This window comes from Chrysoperla carnea, chromosome 2 (genome assembly GCF_905475395.1).
Source record: "Chrysoperla carnea chromosome 2, inChrCarn1.1, whole genome shotgun sequence".
NCBI classification, from domain to species: Eukaryota; Metazoa; Arthropoda; class Insecta; order Neuroptera; family Chrysopidae; genus Chrysoperla; species Chrysoperla carnea.
In genome coordinates this window covers 37,080,142-37,103,062 of record NC_058338.1, presented here as the reverse complement: position 1 = coordinate 37,103,062, position 22,921 = coordinate 37,080,142, and the positions used below count along the sequence as shown (strand labels likewise).

The window sequence follows — 22,921 nt, the reverse complement described above, 5'->3', positions numbered from 1 at the left end:
CCATATTCACAGTGTATAGATTTCAGCGACAGGTGGCAGAAAGTGGAACTAAATATAAATTACTAGCCTAGGCATGTAAGTTCAGGCCGTTAGTTCAGTATTTTTTAGTCAAATAATAAAAAACTGTACTTTTGCGCATGTCCAGTGATAATAAAATAATTTCTTGCGCATATTTATTATTTTAAGGATGGTTTATATAACCATAACAATTTACAAATATCTAGTTAAAATAAGTACCTAAATTTATAACAAATTTAACTAATTTTGATCTATTTCATATTTAAATTAGTACAATAATAATTTTCGATGTCATTTATTATTAAATTATATCCCTATACACATTAATTACTTCCTAATTTTGAATAATTAACTTTCATTAAATATTGAATTAAATGTGTTAGGTATGTTTTACGTATAATATTAATTAAAACGTAGGTATTTATTTATTTAAAGGGGGTAGAGTTTTACTTTAAATTAAATGTCTTATATTTTAGGGAAGTAGATTATATAATAAATACAACACAGTTTTCTGTGTATAATTTTGAGAATGTATTTCTTTAATACATACAAGATACAATGTATATTATTATACGTACATTACATACACATATATTTTAAGTAGACAATACAATACCATATACTAACAAACTACTGAAGATCAATAAGAGTCTTTCCTAGTAGACGAACGTGCCGCAGTATTCCTCTTTATGATACAAATTATTATAGAAATGCGACAATGTATAATAATGTAACATTATATTTTTTATTTTATCAATTCAAAATTCTATATAACAAAAAAAAATATCCCCTTTTATAAGAAAAAATAAAATAATTTTGGTTCGATTTTTCGTTTAAAAAATTCGAATAAATCTATTCATATAAAATGCTTAATCCTGAATGACTGACGGATCAACGCACAGCCTAAACCACTGATTGAACAGACCTGAAACTTCGAAGGGTATGTTCTTTGTATGACGCAGACATCCAATAAGAAATGATTATCCAAAATTCTACCCCTAAGGTGTGAAAAACGAAGGTAAATTGTGTTTGGTACAACGTGCTTCCTTGGTCCAATCTACTTCAAATTTTGCATAAACATTATTTAACACAAATGAAACGGGGGACAAGTTTGTATGGAACAACGTGATTCCTTGGTCCAATCTACTTCAAATTTTGTATAAACATTCTTTAACAGAATTGATTGAAGTATTATGTATTTTGTATGTATTTAAAATTGTGGATAACTGCTAATATATTATTAAATTTAATTGAAAAAAGTTGCAATAAAACCAGTGTCGTAATAGGAATTTATTTTTTTCGAATAGCAGGATGAGGGGAAGTGGTTGAGGAGAAAGTAGAACAAATCGGGATACAATTTTAGTACAAAAACCCTATTAGAGACGCTGAGAACTTTCAGTTAGTAGTTGCTATCTAAACCTAAAGATTCTCTGTTATGGAATATCTCAGTGCGCTTATATATATGATATAATTAATTCTAGATTTGGATGATTGATTTACGCTCTTATTAGCAATCCATGCAATCAAACTGATCTCAATTACTGTGAGACTATTATTATCACTGTAATATACATATTTACAAAAATATATTTATTTATAGTACAACAATCTTATAGGATTTCTTCTTACTTTTTGCATAAAAGGTAAACTTTTAGTGGCATATAGAGTTTAATGAGTAGAACGCAATAAAAATAATAAATATATAAAAATTTAATCGATAAAATATTATTAAAAATGATTAATAACACTATAAAATTTGACTTTTACACAATAAAAACTTTTTTTAATGTTTTAGAAGCAAAATAATTTAATTTAAATTTTCTTATTTTTAAATTATTTCCGATTTAATTTACTATTATAAAATTACATTTATATGGTCATATTATTTATTTTAGTTAATAATTGTGAATTAAATCACAAATAGTAAAAAATTATGAAAAATTAGATTTAATTATTTTTGTCTTCAGCATTAAAAACATTATTCGTTGTGCAAAAGTCAATTTTTTAAGTTTTATTGATTTATTTTAATAATATTCTATTGATGAATGACCAAACAAAAAACGGAGTGCATTGTGTTTAAGGAACATGTATGGATGTGATATTCTTTTTGCCACCATAATTTACTAAATGCCTGAACAAATTTGGGTATAAAGAATATCGTCAGAATCCACGTCATTCCGAGTGACACGGACTGTAAATTATGTGATGGTTGTATAACAATTAAACTTGTCACTAAAATGTATGAAAACGAACTAAAAAGTAAAAAACAAGTTTTATTAGTAAATCTGTATATACAAAGCAAAGGATCACTTATTTACTTGATGGATGACTGAACAGGTAAACAAAATTGTAAGACTTCCCCCCGACTACAACGGAAATTTTATTTACCAGTTTAGTCAGCAAAAACTTGTTTTTTACTATTTAGTTCGTTTTTTGGCAAGACAGACGTGTTTTTTAAATATTTATTTTTATTTGTAAATATTTGTTTCTACTTTTTAAATCAAGCTTTATATAATAAATTAATTTGGATCATATTTTATTCCAGTGCAATTTTTCGTTTTTAAAATATTAGTGTTTTAATAATAGACTGGGTTTTCCAGCTAAGAGATACTCTATCTAGCATTTTTATTAATATATCCAGTTAGTAAGCAATCTGTTGTTTACAACAACATTAATACTATAGATGGTAGAGATAAGGAGGATCAACTTAGTGCATCAAAAAGTTTCCGTCGAAAAGTGTGAATATTAAATGAAGTGCTCAAAATAATATGAGAAGGATAGAGAACTAAACAAGTTATTGGGGAAGAATAGAGAAGTTCACATCAAACACTCTTTTGCTACACAAGCACGATGTGATAAATTCTAGAACTGTTTAATCCCTATTTAACATGATCCTCCTTCCTTTTACCCTCTATAACCAATACACATCAGAAGTTTTTAGACACTTATACAAGTTATGCCTATCCATACTCCATTTACTCCATACATGGAATACTTAATCCATTAGTAAGTATATGGTAAATATTCCAATAAAAAAATTCCAATAGGGCTTTTCATTTACAAAATGATTCTTTTTTTGTTTCTGAATGTTTTCAATCAAGTAAAGACATATCTTATATCTTCTATTTTCAGCTTTAGTAAATTCATTTAAATACCACGGAAACCATAACCGTTTCGATAGCATATATCTGACTCCGGTTCTATCTTTCGCTTGACTGATCGCAGTATGTGTGTGTACACAACTACTATCTTAGATCATATATTTTAAAGAATAGTGAATTTTCAAAGACTACTATAACCAATCCTCAAATAATCAGCTTTAGTAAATTCAAAGAATTTTTTTTTTGGCCTGGCTCTTAATCCAAAAGATTATAAAAGTAAAAGCAAAGTAAAATCTTTCAAGTTAATGGCGTAACTTACTTTTTTAGTATCGTTTTTAGCAATTATTAACAAAAATTTAGACAAGTTTTATATTTTAAATGAGAATGTGGCTTTATAATAAAACTACACGCATCTGCGTGTTTATCAGAATTCGATTTAATAGTTTTATAGAGACATCTATTTACGAAACGGTCTACTAGTCTGTTATTTTTAATGTTTTGGAAGTTAGTTGTCAAATTAACTTATATTTTGAAAATAATAAGAAATGAATAAGTTTGTTATTGTTATCTGATCATTTAAATTATAAAAGGTTTAATTTTACAAATATACTATTTTGTGGAAGACCTTCTTCTTAATTTACGTATTAACAATTACAGAAGCACATTCTTAATAAAACCAGGTGTCTTTAAAGTTTAAACAAAAATTTAAATATTTCTGACAGTTTTGATCATATCGCCTGTAATTTGCCAATTGTTTTTTAAAAATATTTAATCGCCACTTTACAATTTTGTACTTTAATATTGTTCATATTTCTATAAAAAAAATTATTTCATAAATTTGCACGAAGTTGTAAATATTTTGTATGTATCGATTACTAATATTCTTGACTTTGTTCCATATTTGGATTACATATTATGAACTTCTTGATTTTAGACAACAATTTGCGAACATTATATTACCTGAATAATATGGTAGCCACGAATTTAATGGCAAATCCGGACCGAGATGTTCTCTCTAAAAAGTCGAGTGAGAATATGATTTACAGTATTGATGACTTCAAATTAGGAATGCGCATTTCTTCGGGTGAAGATATTGGCACAATACGGTACATTGGAAGTATTGAGGGATATAATGGAAATTGGCTTGGTATCGATTGGGATTGCCCAACTAGAGGGAAGCATAACGGGTCAGTTCATGGAAACATTTACTTTAATGCGAGGTAATTTAGCACCTTTAGACACAAAAATTGAATTTATACTAATGTTATAAAATTTTCTTAGTCATGAAACGTCCGGATCGTTTGTGCGACCTTTTAAAGTTAATCTTGGTGTATCGATTGCTGATGCCTTACGTGGTAAATATGGTGAAGTTACAGATGCCGAAAAAGAACGATTAATTCAAGAACGACTCGAGTCCGTATCGAAAAGTATTAATGCACCGTTTTTAGAACTTGTTGGTTTTGGTAAATTAGAAAAAAAACAAAGGTAATATTTTGGGTGAAAAATATGAAGTAGAAATAAAAAATATTGAGTTATTTTTTAGTGATTTCAAAGAATTGCGAATTGTTGGTTTACGTGAACTTCAAATAAATGATTTGGGCGATTTAAAAGAATTTTCACGACTATGTCCTAATGTAATTGAACTGGATTTGTCAAAAAATTTAATTACATCTTGGGACACAATAATCGAAATTTGTAAAGATTTGCCATTTCTAAGGCGTTTAAATGTCAGGTAAATATGAATATTATGATAATTTTTCGATTAAAGATCGAATTCGGATACAGTATTTTGTTTACGGGAGAACTAAGTAAGTTTTTATGAAGAGATTTAATCATCATGTTCTTACGAGTCGAGTTTAATTTTTACTCAAGTTTGTGCTAAATCTAAGTCCAGGGAAGTTAGAAACTTAGAAACTTTCCCAAATTTTGTATATTTAAATAGTAATGGAGTTTCCAAGATAACAGTTTGAAAACGAACAGTCTTTTGTTTTAATACTAGAAATTTGTTCACCTTTTTTTTGCAAACGAGACTATTTCGGAGTAAAACGAAAAATCGATTTTATTCTTCCGTCATTTTTTAAAACCCCAATTTTGGGAGAAAGTTTCACTCCAAAGTTGATAGAAATATGATACTAAATAATTTTTTGACATAAATAGTTTTCACACAAAAGCTATATTTACTCAGGTAAATCGACTTACCCTTCTTAAATTTATTGGTAACTGGGAGTTGAAATCTTGCCAACTTGCGATAATAATTCGTACTAGTTAAAGCAGGAAGCTGATCCGTTTTTAGTAGTTACAATTTAGACTGCCAGATTATTTATTTATTAATGATAGCGGCCATCTCTTTTGTGTATTTGAGACATCTCCAATCAAAAATTTCTAAAAATTTGTTTTAACGCAACTTTTTCTGGTTTTTGAGACGACCTACCATACTTTACTGTCTCAATGTATAATAATTTGCACTTAAAAAAAATAAATTTACAACATAGAATTTACACTCGCTATTATTAATTTTTCTAATAAAAAAGCGTAGAATAGTATAATTTAATAAAATACCATATAAAATGTAAGTAATTAATATCATACAGTATGTCATCAAATTTGACAAGCTCGTACTTTGATGTCACGTCCATATAAAAATTTGAATATCTGTTTTAGAAATTTTTAATGCCCTCACTGAATTTGTACTTTTATTAATTAATTTTAAGTAATTAGTAAAGATATTAATTTCTAAAATAATGGTTTATTTGAAATGCCCAGTCATTAAAGTTACGGAAGAAAAATATTTTAACCAAATTTAAATTTCATGAATATTCCCTATTATTTTGAAAAAATATTGATTGCAAATTTTAAAGAGAGTTTAGCTTAACTACTTCCGTGTTGGAGGACATTTTCAAAACAGTCTTTTTTTTCTCTTAGTGAAAATAAATTGGAATTACCAGTAAATATTGGGTATGGTGCATTATCACAAATAAAAACAATTATCTGTGGTGATATGAATGTAACTTGGCATAATATTGTATATTTATCACAAATGTGGCCGAATATTGAAGAATTACGAATACCATTTAATAATATTACCAATTTAGACACTACATTTAATTTAAATTATGTATTTCTAAAATTATCAACCATCTTTTTACAAAGTAATCCAATTCAATCATGGCATGAAATTAATAAACTTGGTACATTAAATACATTGAAAAAGTTAATATTAACAGAATGTAATTTATGTGAAATTGAATTTCCTGATTGTTTACCAACTGAAAAAAGTAATTTATTTAAGAATTTACAATGTTTATCGATTGCTGAAAATTTAATTGATAATGTAAGCATAATTCGATATGTAGACAATTTGTTTTTTATATTTGTAACATTCCAAATTGTATTTTCAACCAATTTGTATTTTCACAAAATATTCAATTTTTTTCGCATTCGTCTTAAATAACAAGCTAATTAATGTTTGGCTTTTTTATTATCAGCATTAAAAATTATGGACTTCGATTTCTTTTTTCGAATATCCGTAGGAGGATCAGAGATTTAAGCTTGATTTTGGTTCTACTTGGATTAGAACATTGGTTTCGTGGGTTGCATTCTTGAACGTTTCATTGAAAAACGATTCAGTGGGAAAAGACAAGTGTTATTTTGATTATTTTCCTGCCAACTTTCACAATTTTCTCTTTATATAAACCAAATGAAAAATTAGCCGAATTGATCGAGCCGTTCTCGAGTTTTGCGCTTAGCAACACATATGGCGATTCATTTTTATTTATATAGATAGATGTGTAAATATAGGTAGATGTATAAATTATTAATTTATAGCGAGAATAGAATTAACGGGCATTATGCATAAACGCTCATATTTGAATTATATTTGATTTCATAAACATCTATGTAGCCTACGATTGTCGTTTATCGAAAATTATAGTCATTCAATGTCGATAGAAAAATAACGTAGATCCTTAAGCTCGTGAGTTTCAATACAATAAAAATGAGAGTTTATTGTTCCAAGCTCAAATGTCTTTATGACAAATAAACGAAACTATTTACTACCGCTTAATACAGAGAAATTGATTCTCTTTAATTATAATCTATTCTTTATTCAGTACAAGACATATTTGTAAATAGACAATATCTCAAAACTAAAAATTTCTCCAAGATCTAATCATCAGCTATTGACCTTATTTATATCTGGAATCTGACCGGATTATAAATTTAGGCCAAATACGCCTACCCGTTTCATCCTTTATATAACTTTGGAATGCTATAACTATAAAAAAGGAATTGTATCTGCCAAATAATAATTCTTTAATTTATAAATATACATTTATTCAACAGTGGAAATCAATTTCTGAATTAGAAAAACTTAGAAGTCTTACTGAATTACGTTGTACAAAAAATCCGATCGATTCGACAGAAACAACAGCATCTTGTTTTCAATTGATTGTTGCAAGAATTGGTAATTTGAAGGTAATTTTTATTTATTTATCAAATGATTTTTAGTTTTTGTTACATTTCACTTCAATAAATGATTTTTTACAGAATTTGAATGGAACAGAATTACATATAGATGATAGACGAGGTGCTGAATACGATTATATGAAAAAATATGCAAATGAATGGCATAAATGTCAAAATGATAATGAAAAAATGAAAGATTTTGTATCATTACACCCGAGGTTTCCCATTTTAGTTGAGAGTAAGTTTCATTCATTTTTGAATTACTATTTTTAATGAAAAGCTAAAGAAAGCAGTTACTTAAATATAATTTGCACTAAGTGTTGGCAAGAAACGGAAATATCAAACCTTCATTTTACAATTTGAAAAACTCCTTCAAATTATCTTAGAATCCTTTTGCTTACCAGTAATCTCATTACTTAAGTCTCTTTTCCCTATAACTACGACCACTAGATGAGGTTTTTAAGTTCGAACTTAAAAAATGTATTTGTAATCATGAAAAACTGATTCACTTCGTCAGGATGAATCGAATGAGAATAATTTTAGTATCTCATTGATTACGATTCCAAAAAAGAAAAAAAACTTCAAATCAAAATTTTAAATGAGTTTGATTACATATTGATTAGTTATTGTACAGTGCCATTCTTATATGTTAAGTGATATAATGTGTGTTGAGATAACAAAAGCTTTTAAAAATATCATGTATGAAGAACTTGACTTATATAAAGTACACAAAAATTTCAAATAAATGTAAAACTTTAATTTCGTGTTAAAAATATCAACGTTTGTTTTCTAGAATATGGTTCACCTGATAAAATTACAAAAACTGTACATACAAGTTTAAAGTCGAATTTACTTGAATTAGAATTTATAAATGAAGATAAAAAAATTATTAAAAAAATACCACCCGGTATGCTTGTGGATAAATTAACAACATTAATACAACGTTTATTTAAATTGGATTCAACACCAAAATTATATTATGTTAGTTCAACAGATGAGAATAATTGTGAACGAAATATGGACAATAATTTAAAAGATTTACAATATTATTCAATACAAAGTGGTGATAGAATATATATTCGAACTGAATAAAATAGTTTTTTGGTAGATAATCGAATTGGTATTACGAAATTCCATTTCGATTTAACTATTTTATTTCAGATACTTTTTAAAAGAAAGTTTGTATATTTCCTTTTTTTTATACACACAATTTTTTAATGCATTAAAAAAAATCTATTTTTTGTTTTTTGATCTCACCTTATATATTTTATTTAAAAAAAATTGTATTTTATTTGCATGAAAAAATGTTAAACAATAAATTAATTCATTTTGAAAGAAACTAAAAGTTGGATTTTATTCAACGGCTTAGAGCACTATTTGCTTTATTCGGATATACCTACATTCATTTAATTTGGCAAGGACAGTAAGCGTAATGCATTATTCCTTAGATAAAGAACACAGCTAACGTCACCAGATGAACAAATAAATTTACTAACTTTCAAACTAATTTCCATTTATTAAGGCAACAGTAAATCAAAAATAAAATTATTGTGTAGAAACTAATAATATTCAGGATATTCAATATCAATTAATAATTAAAATTAAATGTATAAGTAATGAATAAAATTCTTAAAAATTCTATTTAAATAAATCAATAGTAATTAAAACTGAAATATAATGGGATCTTACTAATATAAGGGATAGAGTGTGAAATTACAAATTTGTCTATTCGGTTTTCTATTCCGATAACTTCCCACAAAAAACATAAGCATGTCTACATTAAATTTAAATCTAAAAAGTGCCATTCATTCATTAAGTAACGATGATTTTGGCGATGTTTGACCTCCTCCCCTTCTACTTACGTAATGATAGATACTTGGATCACTATGGTTCTACCCTCATATCACTGAAGTTAAATTAAAAATCCATCCTATTTATTTATTGTAGATATAGACCAATTATTATAATCGTTTTTCCAAATTTTGGTGCTTCAGATAATAACTAAGCACAATTCCGTCTTGCCTAAGAATTGTTTCCCATGAGAACAAGGACCTTAAATAAAAGGTTCGTTATTCCGAAAAAAACGTCTTTTACAAAGACTTCGTCTATAAACTTATAGAACTTAACGCTCTCTTAAGAAATCTTAGCTTAAAACACTCAGACTACTAGTCAAGTGAGACTACTCAACACAATGAGACTACTCACAACTACTCATGAGTCAAGTGAACCAAGTCTTATTTAAATATAATGGTAGTTTAATAATTATTTTTGAAAATTTTAACAAAAATTAGAAAATTGGTATCCTCAGATCATTTATGAGGAATTAAAATTACATTTATGTAATTCAGTTACGAAATCTTGTGTATAAATACGACACAAAACACCGTGTTTTTGCACGCAATGTGTTGGATCAATCTCTACGTGATACAAATTTCACATCTAGATCCACGTTTATTTTACAAATATGGAATAAAGGAATATGATGAACTCGATAATGCAAGCAAAAATAACGTCCAAATATAACTAATTAAAAATATTTTATGTACGGTAATTTTTTAACTTAATGGAGTTGTTTCTTTACGCTAAATAATTGGTATTTTTTTAATTTTTAATGAACAAAGTTAAGAAAAAAGGCATTTAAATTAAAAAGTATTATATAATTCAAGATAATTTAAAGAGGATATTTTTGATATTTTTCGATTTTAGGCCTAAGGACAGGATTTTCTTTCCAGTAGCCTGGAAAATTTTTAATTGTGTAGCTAGCTTTAATAAAAAAGCAAAAATCATTTTCGTGATACTCAATAAAGCAGGGTGTCTCAGTCTGTAACTCCTTCAAAATTGTAATTTTTAAAACATCGGGGAAAGAGATGCCCTGAAAGAGAAAAATTTCCAAACATTACTCTGACAATAGCTTCTAATATTTTCAGAGTACTCCTGCTCCTAGGCCTATAAATTGTGAGTTGAATATATATTTAAAATATTTTATATTTTGTACTATTATCATTTATTATTAATGATTGTTAATATTTAATAAAACAAATAAAATTAATATTTAAAATTGATTTAATTGTTTTTTATTATAAAATAAATGATACAAAAAGCTTTCAATTTTATTATAATATACAGAATCGGTAATGATTTAATTAAAGCTTTAAACTACGAAAGTTTTATTTAAATAAAATACTATTAAAGTTAATTAACATATTATAATTCGTAATTATTTTCTGCTTATAATATACCCAACATGACAGAAAAATCATAGAATAATTTATTTATAAATTTGCATTGTCTTACGTATTTGCTTTTGTTGAAATAATTGATAGCGTGAAAGTCCTTCAGATCATGTTCTTAGAATATTCGGATAAGATAAGATAAAAGTTATCAATAGAAATTTCTTAAAACTGATCGATTATAAGACATCCATTCCATTCTTAGAAATTCGTTAATAATTAATTAATAATTCTTTAGGTAATAAATTCCCAATTAAGGAAGTTAATTAGTATAAGAAGAAAAGTGTAGATCTATTAGAATGTGGTACTTTATTTTTATATTCTTACACTTAGTGTAATTAGTTTATACACTATTACACTGTTTTGACATACATGAACGTTAGCAAAAAACTAATGAGCACTAATGAAAACTGACTTGTGTTCGTTAGTTTTTTTACCACAAAAAACTGATAATTTGTACTAAGTTGGGCCAATAGTTTATGTAAAGCTTAATAATTGGGTATATTATAACGCTCCCTGGGTTTGTTCCTATTTTACTCACCAATAACAAACGTTCTGGAATTATCTAATATTGTAAAAATCTAGAAATTTTCGGTTATCATGGTATGAATAGAAAAGAGTAGATGTACGGATGCATGTTGTTAATAATTTAAACTGAAATATTCGTGATTATCTAATAACCATTGGTACCCCCACCTGGAGGACCACCTCGTGGATATCCGTCACTTCCGCCACTTGAATATCCATTACCACCATTGCGTCCACCATTACCGCCATTGCGTCCACCATTACCGCCATTGCGTCCACCATTACCGCCATTGCGTCCACCATTACCGCCATTACGTCCTCGGCCATTTTGTGGACCACCACTAGGATAGCCGCCATTGCCTCCTTGTGGTCCTCCACTTGGATAGCCGCCATTGCCTCCTTGAGGTCCACCACTTGGGTAACCACCTGCACCTCCTTGAGATCCTCCACTTGGATAGCCACCTGCACCTCCTTGTGGTCCTCCACTTGGGTAACCACCTGCACCTCCTTGAGGTCCCCCGCTTGGGTAACCACCTGCACCACCTTGGGATCCGCCACTTGGGTAACCACCGGCACCTCCTTGAGGCCCACCACTTGGGTAACCACCATTACCTCCTTGAGATCCTCCACTTGGGTAACCGCCATTACCTCCTTGAGGTCCACCACTTGGGTAACCTCCAGCACCACCTTGTGGTCCACCACTTGGATAACCACCTACTCCACCTTGTGGTCCACCACTTGGATAACCACCGGCACCACCTTGTGCCCCACCACTTGGGTAACCACCGGCACCTCCTTGTCCACCTGCACCTCCTAGGTTATTTGCTTCTCCTATAATTAAATCGATTTAATTGATAAATAATGCAAATAAATCATTAGGAAGTCCCGTACTAATTATTGTAATTTCATGTTGTTTACTAAGCCTGCCAACAAATTCAATTCTGCATTTTCTAATTTCAATAAGTTTTAACAGTACTTTGACAATAATTATGATTTTTGTGTTATTGACTTGCCTAGGTTTAGCCTAACATTCACTTGGCCAACCTCGACCCGAAAAATTGATACCCAAACGTAATCAATCTAGCAGTACTCATTCACTTAACGAACAAACTTACGTTCCCCAGTCATATAACAAATGCCCCAAATATGCACATAGAAAAATCAACAGTCATGCTGTCTTATTCATAAGCCAAACACCAGACTCAACTCACAACCTAATTTAATTTTTAGCATAATTCGTTCGTTGCTCATTCGCAGGCGGGTATATCGGCTCAACTAATTGGCTAGGGAATGGTAGGCCAAAACACTATTTCTGTTGAAAGAGAAAATATATGATTTTTAATCGATTTAAAATTTAATTTGATGGACAAATTGATAAAAAACATTTTAGTTTTTTCTCTAGTAAACGACAAGAATTTTATATTTCAAATTTCAAGTACGAAACAAGACAATTGTGTAGAATTTAATTTTTTACAGAATAATATTCAGTAACATTTTCAAATGACAAAGTTTGAGCAATATATTTGAATACTTAGAATTTATTTGCCAAAATCTAAAACATTTATTAAAATCCCGCTATGTAAAATTTTTAAAAACTCTGAATTAGAGTATTCTATAAAGAAGCTATGGCATGAAGAGGCTTACAGAAAATATTTTCATGATGTGATTTTCTTTAATACAGAGGAAAGAGCCTTACTGTTTGTTTTATAAAGAGTTTGTTAAATGTTAAAAAATGTACTCATGACTCACGATCCGAAAATCCGACTTTGGTAGTTTTGATGATATATCAAACCTAGGTTATAAATATGTGTATATTTTATTGAAAGGAAAATGTTTGTCACAGCGTACGATGGTAGCTGGGAGGTAATCGGAGGACGTATCAAAGAATTGGAAATCATCTATGGTCAATAAATACGTTATTCGACCCATAATAGTAAATAAAATCAATAATTTAGGGTTGCCACCTCTCCGGTTTAGGGTCGACTGGAGGCTCCGTTTATTAACTTTTCTCCGTTCACCGGACGATTAATGGTATCTCCGGATGGAAATGAAAATTCAAAAATAATTTTGTTTAAAAATTTAGAATTTCTAGGGAACACTTGTGTGAAAAAATTATTTTTAGTTTTTCATTTTCATTCATTTAACTTTCATTTTTATACAAAGGAAAAATATAAATTATAGTTTCCGGTTTAAATTTTTTTTAAACTTTATCGATTTTCCTAATCTCCGGTTTTGTAAGTTTTAAAAGGTGCCAAACATTAAAAAAACTACATTTTCATGTTCGAATTTTGATATTTCCAAAACCCTAGATATTTATAACTTTCAAGTTAGCTATAATAGATTTTATTTTTTTGTCTCATCTTTTGGAGAACAAGAGGAATTTATGACTAATTTATTGGTTCTACAAATTCTATCGTAGAGTTATACAATACAATTTGTAAAATGAATATACCCCGTAACTATAGTGGAAAAGCAGACATTACCTAAAATTTATTAAGAGGTGTTTGGTAGACGTATAGTAAAAAAATTTGATAATATTGCTCCAGGAAACTTAATAACAATGATAATTAGAATATTATACTGTAAAAAGCGCCAAAAACCCTTAAAAATAAACATGCTCTTCTTGAAACCAACCATCAACACCCGTTTTGAGTTCAAACCCAAGCCATATTGTAACAATACACGGTAACCGTATACATATTGGTTCATTCCTACCTTCATATCGAACCTGAGGTTTGAACCCGTCACGGTCAGCTTCATACTCAACAATTTGCTTCCTACCATCGGGAAGAAGTACATTGTATTCACCTTGAGTATAATCACCATCACGTGATTCAGAATGTCCAAATTGAGTACCAGTTAGTGGATCATTTACTTCATAATTAAATTCGTATTTTGCTGGTTCCTAAATCATGAAAATTTTAGATTGGAATTTTAACCATGCAACTATAATCAAATAATATTGATTAAAATATCTTACGCCATTGCCTTCATCATCTGAACTTCCAAATCCGTTTCCTCCACTTCCAGGTCTTCCACTTCCATAACCATTTTGCCCGTTTCCTGCACCTGGTGCACCATATTGACTGGATGGTTGACTACCAAAACCATTTCCTCCTTGGCCTGGTGCACCATAAGAAGAGCTAGGTTGTTGACCATTTCCACCTGCACCTGGAGCTCCATACGATGAACTTGGCCGTTGTGCAGCACCGTTTGAACCAAAACCATTACCACCTAAGGCTGGAGGTCCATAAGAAGATCCTGGTTGTTGAGGAGAACCATTACCTCCTTGTCCAAATCCATTACCACCTTGGCCTGGTGGGCCATAAGAAGAACCTGGTCTTTGAGCACCGCCGCTGCCTCCTTGTCCAAATCCATTGCCACCTTGACCTGGGGGACCATACGAAGAACCGGGTCTTTGAGCACCGCCGCTGCCTCCTTGACCAAAGCCATTACCACTACCACCCAAGCCTGGAGGTCCATAAGAAGATCCTGGTCGTTGGGAACCACCATTGCCAGCTTGTCCGAATCCATTGCCACCTTGACCTGGAGGACCATAAGAAGATCCTGGTCGTTGAGCTCCCCCATTAGCTCCAGATCCAAATCCATTGCCTCCTGCACCTGGGGGACCATATGATGATCCAGGTCTTTGGGCACCTCCATTACCGCCAGCACCAAATCCATTGCCACCTTGACCTGGAGGTCCATAAGAAGATCCAGGTTGTTGAGCACCTCCGGATCCGAATCCATTACCACCTTGTCCTGGAGGTCCATAAGAAGAGCTTGGCCGTTGGGAACCATTTGCTCCGTTTCTTCCATTTTGACCTGGTGGGCCATAAGATGAACTAGGTCTTCCACCACCTAATCCATTGGCTCCGTTTGATCCAAATCCATTACCACCTTGACCTGGGGCTCCATAACTACTCGACGGTTGACTACCACCTCCAAAACCACTTCCTTGGCCACCACCTAATCCTGGTGGGCCGTAGCTTGACCCCGGTTGTGAGCTTTGACCATTTGGTGGTAAGTATGAATTTACTGGTGGTTCTGCGAAAGTTTGATAGCAAATTGCTATCAATAATATCAACTAAAACAAATAAAATAAAAATTAGAAATTAGATATGAATTCATAATGTCGTTTTGGAAGTCGATAAAAATGACATAGTCAGTCAGTTCAGTAGAGCAGTTTTTTGGAAAAATTATTAAATGGACGTATGCATCGTAGGACAATACTAAGTCTGTTCTATGTCTAAATCTGTGATAATACTAAGACAGCCATATACGGTTAAGAATTTGACGATCTAACATTTTTCTAAGAAAATTGTATACATTTCAGAGGAAGGCATACATTCTGTTCAAATTTTTTATATCACTGTTTGGCCTGTGCTATTGGCCAAAGCAATTTTCACGGGTTATATCAATAAATTATTCAAATATACGAATAAAGTGTTCAAATACATTCTTCGCCAGAAACTTTGCATACTGCAAACTTTAAGTAAAAAAAATGTTTATCATAAAAATATCAATTACTGTAGAAAAATTTTATCGAAAGCCCAACATATTCGGAAAAAAATTCGAAACATGTGTCTTTGTTGCTGTGAAGGGGGGCGTTTCTATAAATTTGTTTCTTTTATCAAAATGGTTTCTTCGAAGTTTTTTCTACCAGGCTTTTGATAATTGACCGTGTGTTCAGATACAGATTTTTTAAAACTAACGAAATATTGTCAACGCTTTCTGATTTCGGTCTTGAAGTCTTGGTCTTCGGTCTTAAATAAGCCCATACCTGCCCAAATTTTTCCTTTCTATTATAGTTTATTCATTTTGTTAATGGTACATTGGATCCAAAAATATCAGTGAATTGTGCTAATCGAATCTGGTCATTTTGAGACACCCTATATATGGGGTCTTTTTTTTAGTTGACATATGCTTGGAACTCGAAAAACAACTAACATTTTTTAACAACATGTAACATTTTTTTTTTAAAACATTTTTACGCAAACCGTACAATTTAGGCAACATCGGACTGACAAGGTTTACCCGAAATTGGTTTTTCGTATCAAAAATATTATTTGGTATAGCTTTTTCTTCGAAAAATAGGCACTATTATCATAAAAGTGATTTGTTTTTCTATAAAGATCATTTTTGTTCAAATTTAATGATCAAACCCACAAAAAGCTAGATTTTTGCTAGTGTCTAAACTATTCGGTATACAAAAAAATGTTTGCGTATTTTTAAAGAACAACTCTCTCAATTAAACCGTTCATCTTATGTTTGTCAGTTATGAAATAGAGTAAGGTTTAAATTGAACCTGAAAACTCCGATCGAATTCGTTACTAACATTTTTCGTTTGAAGCATTTTTCTCGATTAAATTTATTTATGGAGTTTCAAGCAAATGCCAGCTTAAACAATAGACTCTGTATATACAAGACACATATATTCACCTTTTGTTATCACAAATTCGCTTATTATAATGCTAAAAAGTGACTTTTAGCTCGTGAGAAGCAAAATCGGCCCATAAGTTTGGCTACAAAAATTTATCTTTTTTCTAAAATAAAGATACTTTGTTATTTTGTTATAGTTATTATTAAAGGTATTTTGTTATATAGTTATTATACCCCTTTTTCTTTATTTTCTTTATACCCTTAATATATAGAGCGGCATTATAAGTCAGTTCAAATTTTTTAACAAATAAAATTATTAATCTTAAACAAAAATTATTCATAAAATGATTTTAATAGTCCATTTTCACAAACTTTTAAGTCTGACTATTAAGCGACCTTAATGAACAGCCCGACTTTAATGAACAACCACAGTCTAGGCAAAAGCTTTGCCTCAAATTCAACCGTATAAAAAGCTCAAACAATTTTTTTTAGGAAAACAGAAATATTTTATTTGTATCTTTCGTTTCATAAACTCAATCGATTTACCCGATCACTCAATGAATATTTTTAATTTTGATAGTCACAGAAAAAAACAAACTTACCAACAATCGCATTGTTACTAATTTAAAACAATATACTTAAAACAAATGTTAAAATCCTATCACACTAAAAATTAATTTATTTAAAAAAAAAAAAAATTCACCAAATTCTATAACATTTGTTAATTTAAATATGTTTTTACTATAAATTCTTATAGTTTACTAATGATTGAGGATTCATTTCAAAATCCTTTATATATAAATAACATCGTGATTATTTGTGACATAAGATTGAGGAGGAATCAGTTAATTTCACCCTCTACCATTATAATTTTTACTCTTATTTACCAATAATGTACACGTCATTGATATATGAAACTGGATGTTCACTTTTTTTTTGTAACATTTTTTGATTCACAGTAAGAAATAAATCGTTATTACTTCTATTATATGTATTGGTAAATCTGAGAAGAAATCTGAATAGCTGAAAAATTAATAAACTAACTATCGTGTGGCCTACAATTCACATTAAAAATTTTTTATAATACCTAGCGGTGAGCATCCAGTGCTTAGTACTTATATTAATATTATTATCTAAAAAATTGGCCAAAATTGAAAATTTTTTATTCCATGTCATAAAGAATGACATTTTTTATAGTTAACAGGAAATGAATCGATTGATTGCATGACTTCCTCCGTGATTTCGTGATTTGGACAGGCTAAAATGTTTTGGCGTGAGTGTCACACCCATAATTACTATTTTTAAGGCTTTGCCAGAAAAAAAATTTGTTATGTAGGTACTTTGCCTGCACAAATTGTTCCAGTGTTAAAATGGGGAGATGGTAGTAAATAAAGCGGATATTACTTCACTTATCGAAGGAATTGTTTATAGTATTACGATGTGTTCAGTAGCACAATTGTTTATTTTTAATTTATTCGATAGATTGAATCTGATCCCATGAATTCGATTTGATAAAATGAACCAAGTATAATACCGCGTCTGAGAATATCATCTTTGCTCTGATTATTTCTGCTCCACATTTATTTTGAGAGGCTGAGTGTTCCGTCTTCATGCTTAAACTGTATACATGCATCATTAAAAACAAAGGTTGCCATACCTTATCAACCAAGTTGACCTGGCAACCTATTTTTTCTTGGAAAGGTACATTGAAAGCTGTAATTTCACGTGAAAATTATCCGGTTACCTATTGGGTCAAGTATCCCAATTTTGTATTGTAAATGACCCCTCCTTCATTTTTTCAACCGGTCTGGTAGAGTTGCCACAGCCCATTGTTTTTACGGGTTTGATTGCCGCTTTATTACAAAAGTTTGAGTCGGTTATCGATGGGTCAAGTGATTTTGCGGTCCGTTACCGGTATAATACGGTAATTGGAACGCTTTAAACAACGAAGCCACTAGGGTAGGCTTTATTTCATCTACTTAACTAAAGTATTTCTTTAAAACCATGACTATAAAAAATCTATCTATCTGCAATATTCACCTGAGGAAATAGAATGCGTAAAAGTCGTGACGGAAATCAAAACTCTTAGGACTTATATCTCACTCATAAGTGAAATACGAAAAAAGTCGATGCAAATTTTTTATTTCTTTTTTAGAGGTTTGATCATAGTTTACAATTTTATCGAATAAATGGATGGGCAGACGTAACCAAACTATAATGGTCCCGTTTTTACCCTATATCAACCAAGCTTTATGATAATTTTGCACATAGACAAACATTACGAAATCCTCAACATTTCTCTATCAAATATGGAAGACTGAAAATTTCTGATAAATTTTATAGGTGTCGAGCGATTATAAAATTACGAACGGTATATAATATTGAAGTCGATCAGATTTTCCGTTGAATCTCAACGAGACTAAGGTATAAACTGCTTTATGATCTAAATTGTTAGGTAAATCGTACTTACAATGTACAATGGAAGTAATGTGATTGAATACATAAATTGTATTTCATCTAAATATTATACATTATAAGTACATTTCATTTTAAAATTTGCATGATTGTTTTTATGCTATATATATTTTATAGATTTAATTATTATTATTATTGACTCACGCGTGTGCATCATTTCAAATTTTATGTCATATTATTTCTTATTTCTAATTATTATTAATATGCATTGGTAAATAAGATGACATATTCAGATTTTAAACTACATATTAAATAAATCAATACTTTTATACCTGTATCGAATCTAGAGGTGCATACTTACATATTTGTGTAAATATTATAGGTATTATAAAATTGTCATTATATTTATAATAATTTGTACTTTAAATGTTATTATTAGATGTATTAGATGATCCATTGAGTTAATCAATTCATTATCTAACATAAATCTTTATTTAATATACATTATATTGATACTGAAGTTATTTAAACAACAAAATTTACTTAGCTACACCTATGAAACAGTTCAAAAATAGATTGTGGCTGTAATTTAAGCACTACTTAATTATTCAAATGTTGGGATTGTTCAAACAACAATTCCTTCCTAGTCCAATTAAATTCGGATTTAAGTTTACTTCGAAAAATACAAATTTATAGTTTTATGTTTTTTAAATTAGCATCAAATACACGATCAAAATATATCGTCATATAATCTATATAATAATGCAATGAATATGTCGGAAAAAAAGTTTGAAATGTGTTTATAGGACCCAAATATACATTCAGCAAACTTAACCTAGTCAGAAAAAGAAATAGGGCCTCAGCATCTGTAGCCCAAAATTTTTTGAAATGATTATTTCGGCTTAAAATTGTCATCTAGTAGGTATTTTTGGTCGCTGCATACGAATCCGATCTCAGATTACACTAATTTTGTCACATATTCCTAAAATCATGTCATTTTTGACTCGGAATACTATTTTTTGGCACAAAAACGGAAAACTAAGTATTTATCGTCCAAACTGTTATATAGGAGGTATTTTTTATCGCTGATTATGAATTTGATGTCAGACAAACGGATTCTGTCCCGTATTCTGAAATCCGTGCCATTATTTGCCAAGAATTTCACTTTTTTAGCAAACAAACGACAAACTAAGTATTTATCGTCCAAACTTTGCTTTATAAGGAATTTTTCTGTCCATCTTCCAAAAATCGTACCATTTTTGGCCAAGAATTTCACTTTTTGGCACAAAACTGCAACTAAAATATTTTTCGTCCAAACTGCGCTCTAGGATATATTTATTTTTGGTTTAGGAATACGAATCCGATGTCAGATTACACGGATTCTGTCACGTATTCCGAAAATCGTGTGGTTTTTGGTCAATAATTTAATTTTTTTGGTACAAAAACGGCAAACTAAATGTTTATAAAAAATAACAAGACTTTCGGAAGGCATCATAGAATCCGTGTAATCGTAAATAGCGGCTAAAAATACCTCCTAGAAATTTAACGTATCTTCAATAATTTTCGAAAATGCAGTATAGCGATATCTACATTGGTATAAGGGATGAAATAAACGAATAACTATTCCAAAAAATGAAAAATATGACCCAACATTAGTGGGTTTCAAAATAAAATTCATTCAAATACGATAAAATTTGGCCCAAATATTTAAAAAATTGATTTTTTTACCTTCATGACACACGCAAATTTTATCCAATTTTGATCATCCAAGTATGTAATCCCACTAATTTTGGGTCATTATTTTCAAATATTTTTTATTTTAACGTATCTTCAATAATTTACCAAAATGCAGTATCGTGGTTTCCATATTTGGTATAAGGGCTATTATAAACGAATAAGTATCACGAAAAATCAATAGTTATATAGTTAAAAATAGTTTGATTCTCTTAGAGGATCGAAGATTCTCTTAGAGAAATTTCCAATAGGAAAGCCTCACTCCCGGAAGTTTATCTCAATTTATACTTTTAATTTAACACTGAAAAGTGGTCTTTATAAGTCGTTATAAGTCGTTATATATTTCATTAATTTGAAATGTATACCGACTAGGCTAACAACGAACGCCAAAATAATTATATAAGGGAATTCAATTTCGGTAATCGGAAAAGTGGCTCAGATATTAAAGCTTGAAGGTTTTCTAATTTTTTTTAACATCTATACTTGATCGCTTATAATTTTTTCTTTGGAATTTATTTTGGTAAAATCAGTTGTGTTATTATTAGAATATAGTAGGAGGTACTTCAAACATGATCATATTCAAATACACATATATTAAAATCTGTAACTATATTGAGCACGTCTTATAATAAATAAGCCATCTTTACAATTTAATCCATTTTGCAACTAAGTCAATAGATCTGTAGTGTAAATATACATTTGTTTACGTATCAAGTTACAACGAACGTTACCTTATATAATATATGCAAAATAAGTATACTTACTCTAGTTTTTATTTTTTGATAGAAACCTGTTTCGTAATATTATTACTATTCGTAGTTATATGGTAGGTACGTACATCTTTATACCTAAATCACCTGGGAGGTCGACTCGACATTATTATACTTATAATAATAAATGTGTTATATCGTAAAATCGTGAATTAAATATTGTTTACTGGTCAATAAATTAATAATAAATTGGTTGCATCTGCAATGTAATAGATATACTTTTAAAGATGAACTTTCAATTGAATAATAAAGGTTTTTAAGTCTTGTAAATGATTTATTTATTAGTTTGATAAATACTAATTAATTTTTACCTCTGTATACAAATTTTTGTTGTTTATCTGGTCTTTTCATGTCTGTATGAGCCTGACTTTTGTTGTTGCATAAATTGACTCCTTAACATGTTACCTATATAGTTGGTAAAGTATTTTTTTTTAAATTCATAGTCATTATAAAGATATAGCAGTCAGAAGAAACAGTTGTCAAGTTCAGATAAGTACTTGAAACTTTAATCGCATTTTTCTTAAAACTGTGTTTTTAAAACTTTCCTTCATTATTACTCGAGAACGGTTCCGATTCACTTGAAATTCATAAGGTAGATTCAGCATATGTAAGCGCACAAATGAATTATAGAATCATCCAAAAAGTCTAAGTATTTCTATTTTTTTCGTAACGAACAAATAAATTATGAGAGTTTAGTTTTTTATTTAAGTAACTTTTTTTCTAATTCATATCAGTCGTTACTTGAGAGTTTTTGAGGTCGCCAAGCACGAATATTATGCTAAAATATTGCGCAAAATATTGAGAGATCTAGGGAACCGAATGTCCTTGTTGTGGATGTTATCTCCAAAATTTTTCTATAAATCTCCGAGACTTTATTTAAATTTGCTATAAAATGCATATAAAATCGGTTTAGAGGGAGGTTGAACCTCTAGGGCTGAGCGTTATTCGAAATTTTTTGGAGTCGCAATCTCGAACATATGAATACGCCTGAAATATGAATTTTTTTTTTTTAGTATTATGTTATAAAACTATAAAGCATAGATAAACAGATAAAACATAGCTAAATTAAATACAAATTGTTAATGATTATTTTATTAAAAATCTTATATTTTCAACAAGTCTAACGATTTTCGGATTCATTCAAAAACAAAAAGGAAAAGATTTCATGCACTGTCTGACTCACGGATTGATCATGTTTTTAATGAGATTGAGTTATTGCAGGTCTGCGGTTTTTGCTGGCTCTGGTTCTGGCGTTAATCTTGTGATTGAAAATATCCAG

General features: G+C 29.8%; 2 protein-coding genes across 2 annotated transcripts; one reads left to right on the top strand and one right to left on the bottom strand.

Moving 5' to 3' along the window:
• Positions 1–3,790: 3,790 nt before the first annotated feature.
• On the top strand, positions 3,791–8,712 carry LOC123293241 (tubulin-specific chaperone E). Its single transcript, XM_044873991.1, has 8 exons — positions 3,791–3,980; positions 4,054–4,339; positions 4,401–4,604; positions 4,663–4,851; positions 6,042–6,450; positions 7,461–7,592; positions 7,665–7,821; positions 8,377–8,712. Exons 2-8 carry the CDS (start codon positions 4,089–4,091, stop codon positions 8,673–8,675), a joined length of 1,641 nt encoding a protein of 546 aa, XP_044729926.1. The 5' UTR covers positions 3,791–3,980; positions 4,054–4,088; the 3' UTR covers positions 8,676–8,712.
• A 2,388-nt stretch (positions 8,713–11,100) lies between these two features.
• LOC123293204 (pro-resilin-like) lies at positions 11,101–17,383 on the bottom strand. The gene is made up of 4 exons (XM_044873939.1): positions 17,326–17,383; positions 14,322–15,428; positions 14,057–14,246; positions 11,101–12,172 (listed from the first exon to the last, which is right to left on the bottom strand). The coding sequence occupies exons 1-4, from the start codon at positions 17,335–17,337 to the stop codon at positions 11,487–11,489; spliced, it is 1,995 nt and encodes a 664-aa protein (XP_044729874.1). The 5' UTR covers positions 17,338–17,383; the 3' UTR covers positions 11,101–11,486.
• Between the last annotated feature and the right edge of the window lie 5,538 nt (positions 17,384–22,921).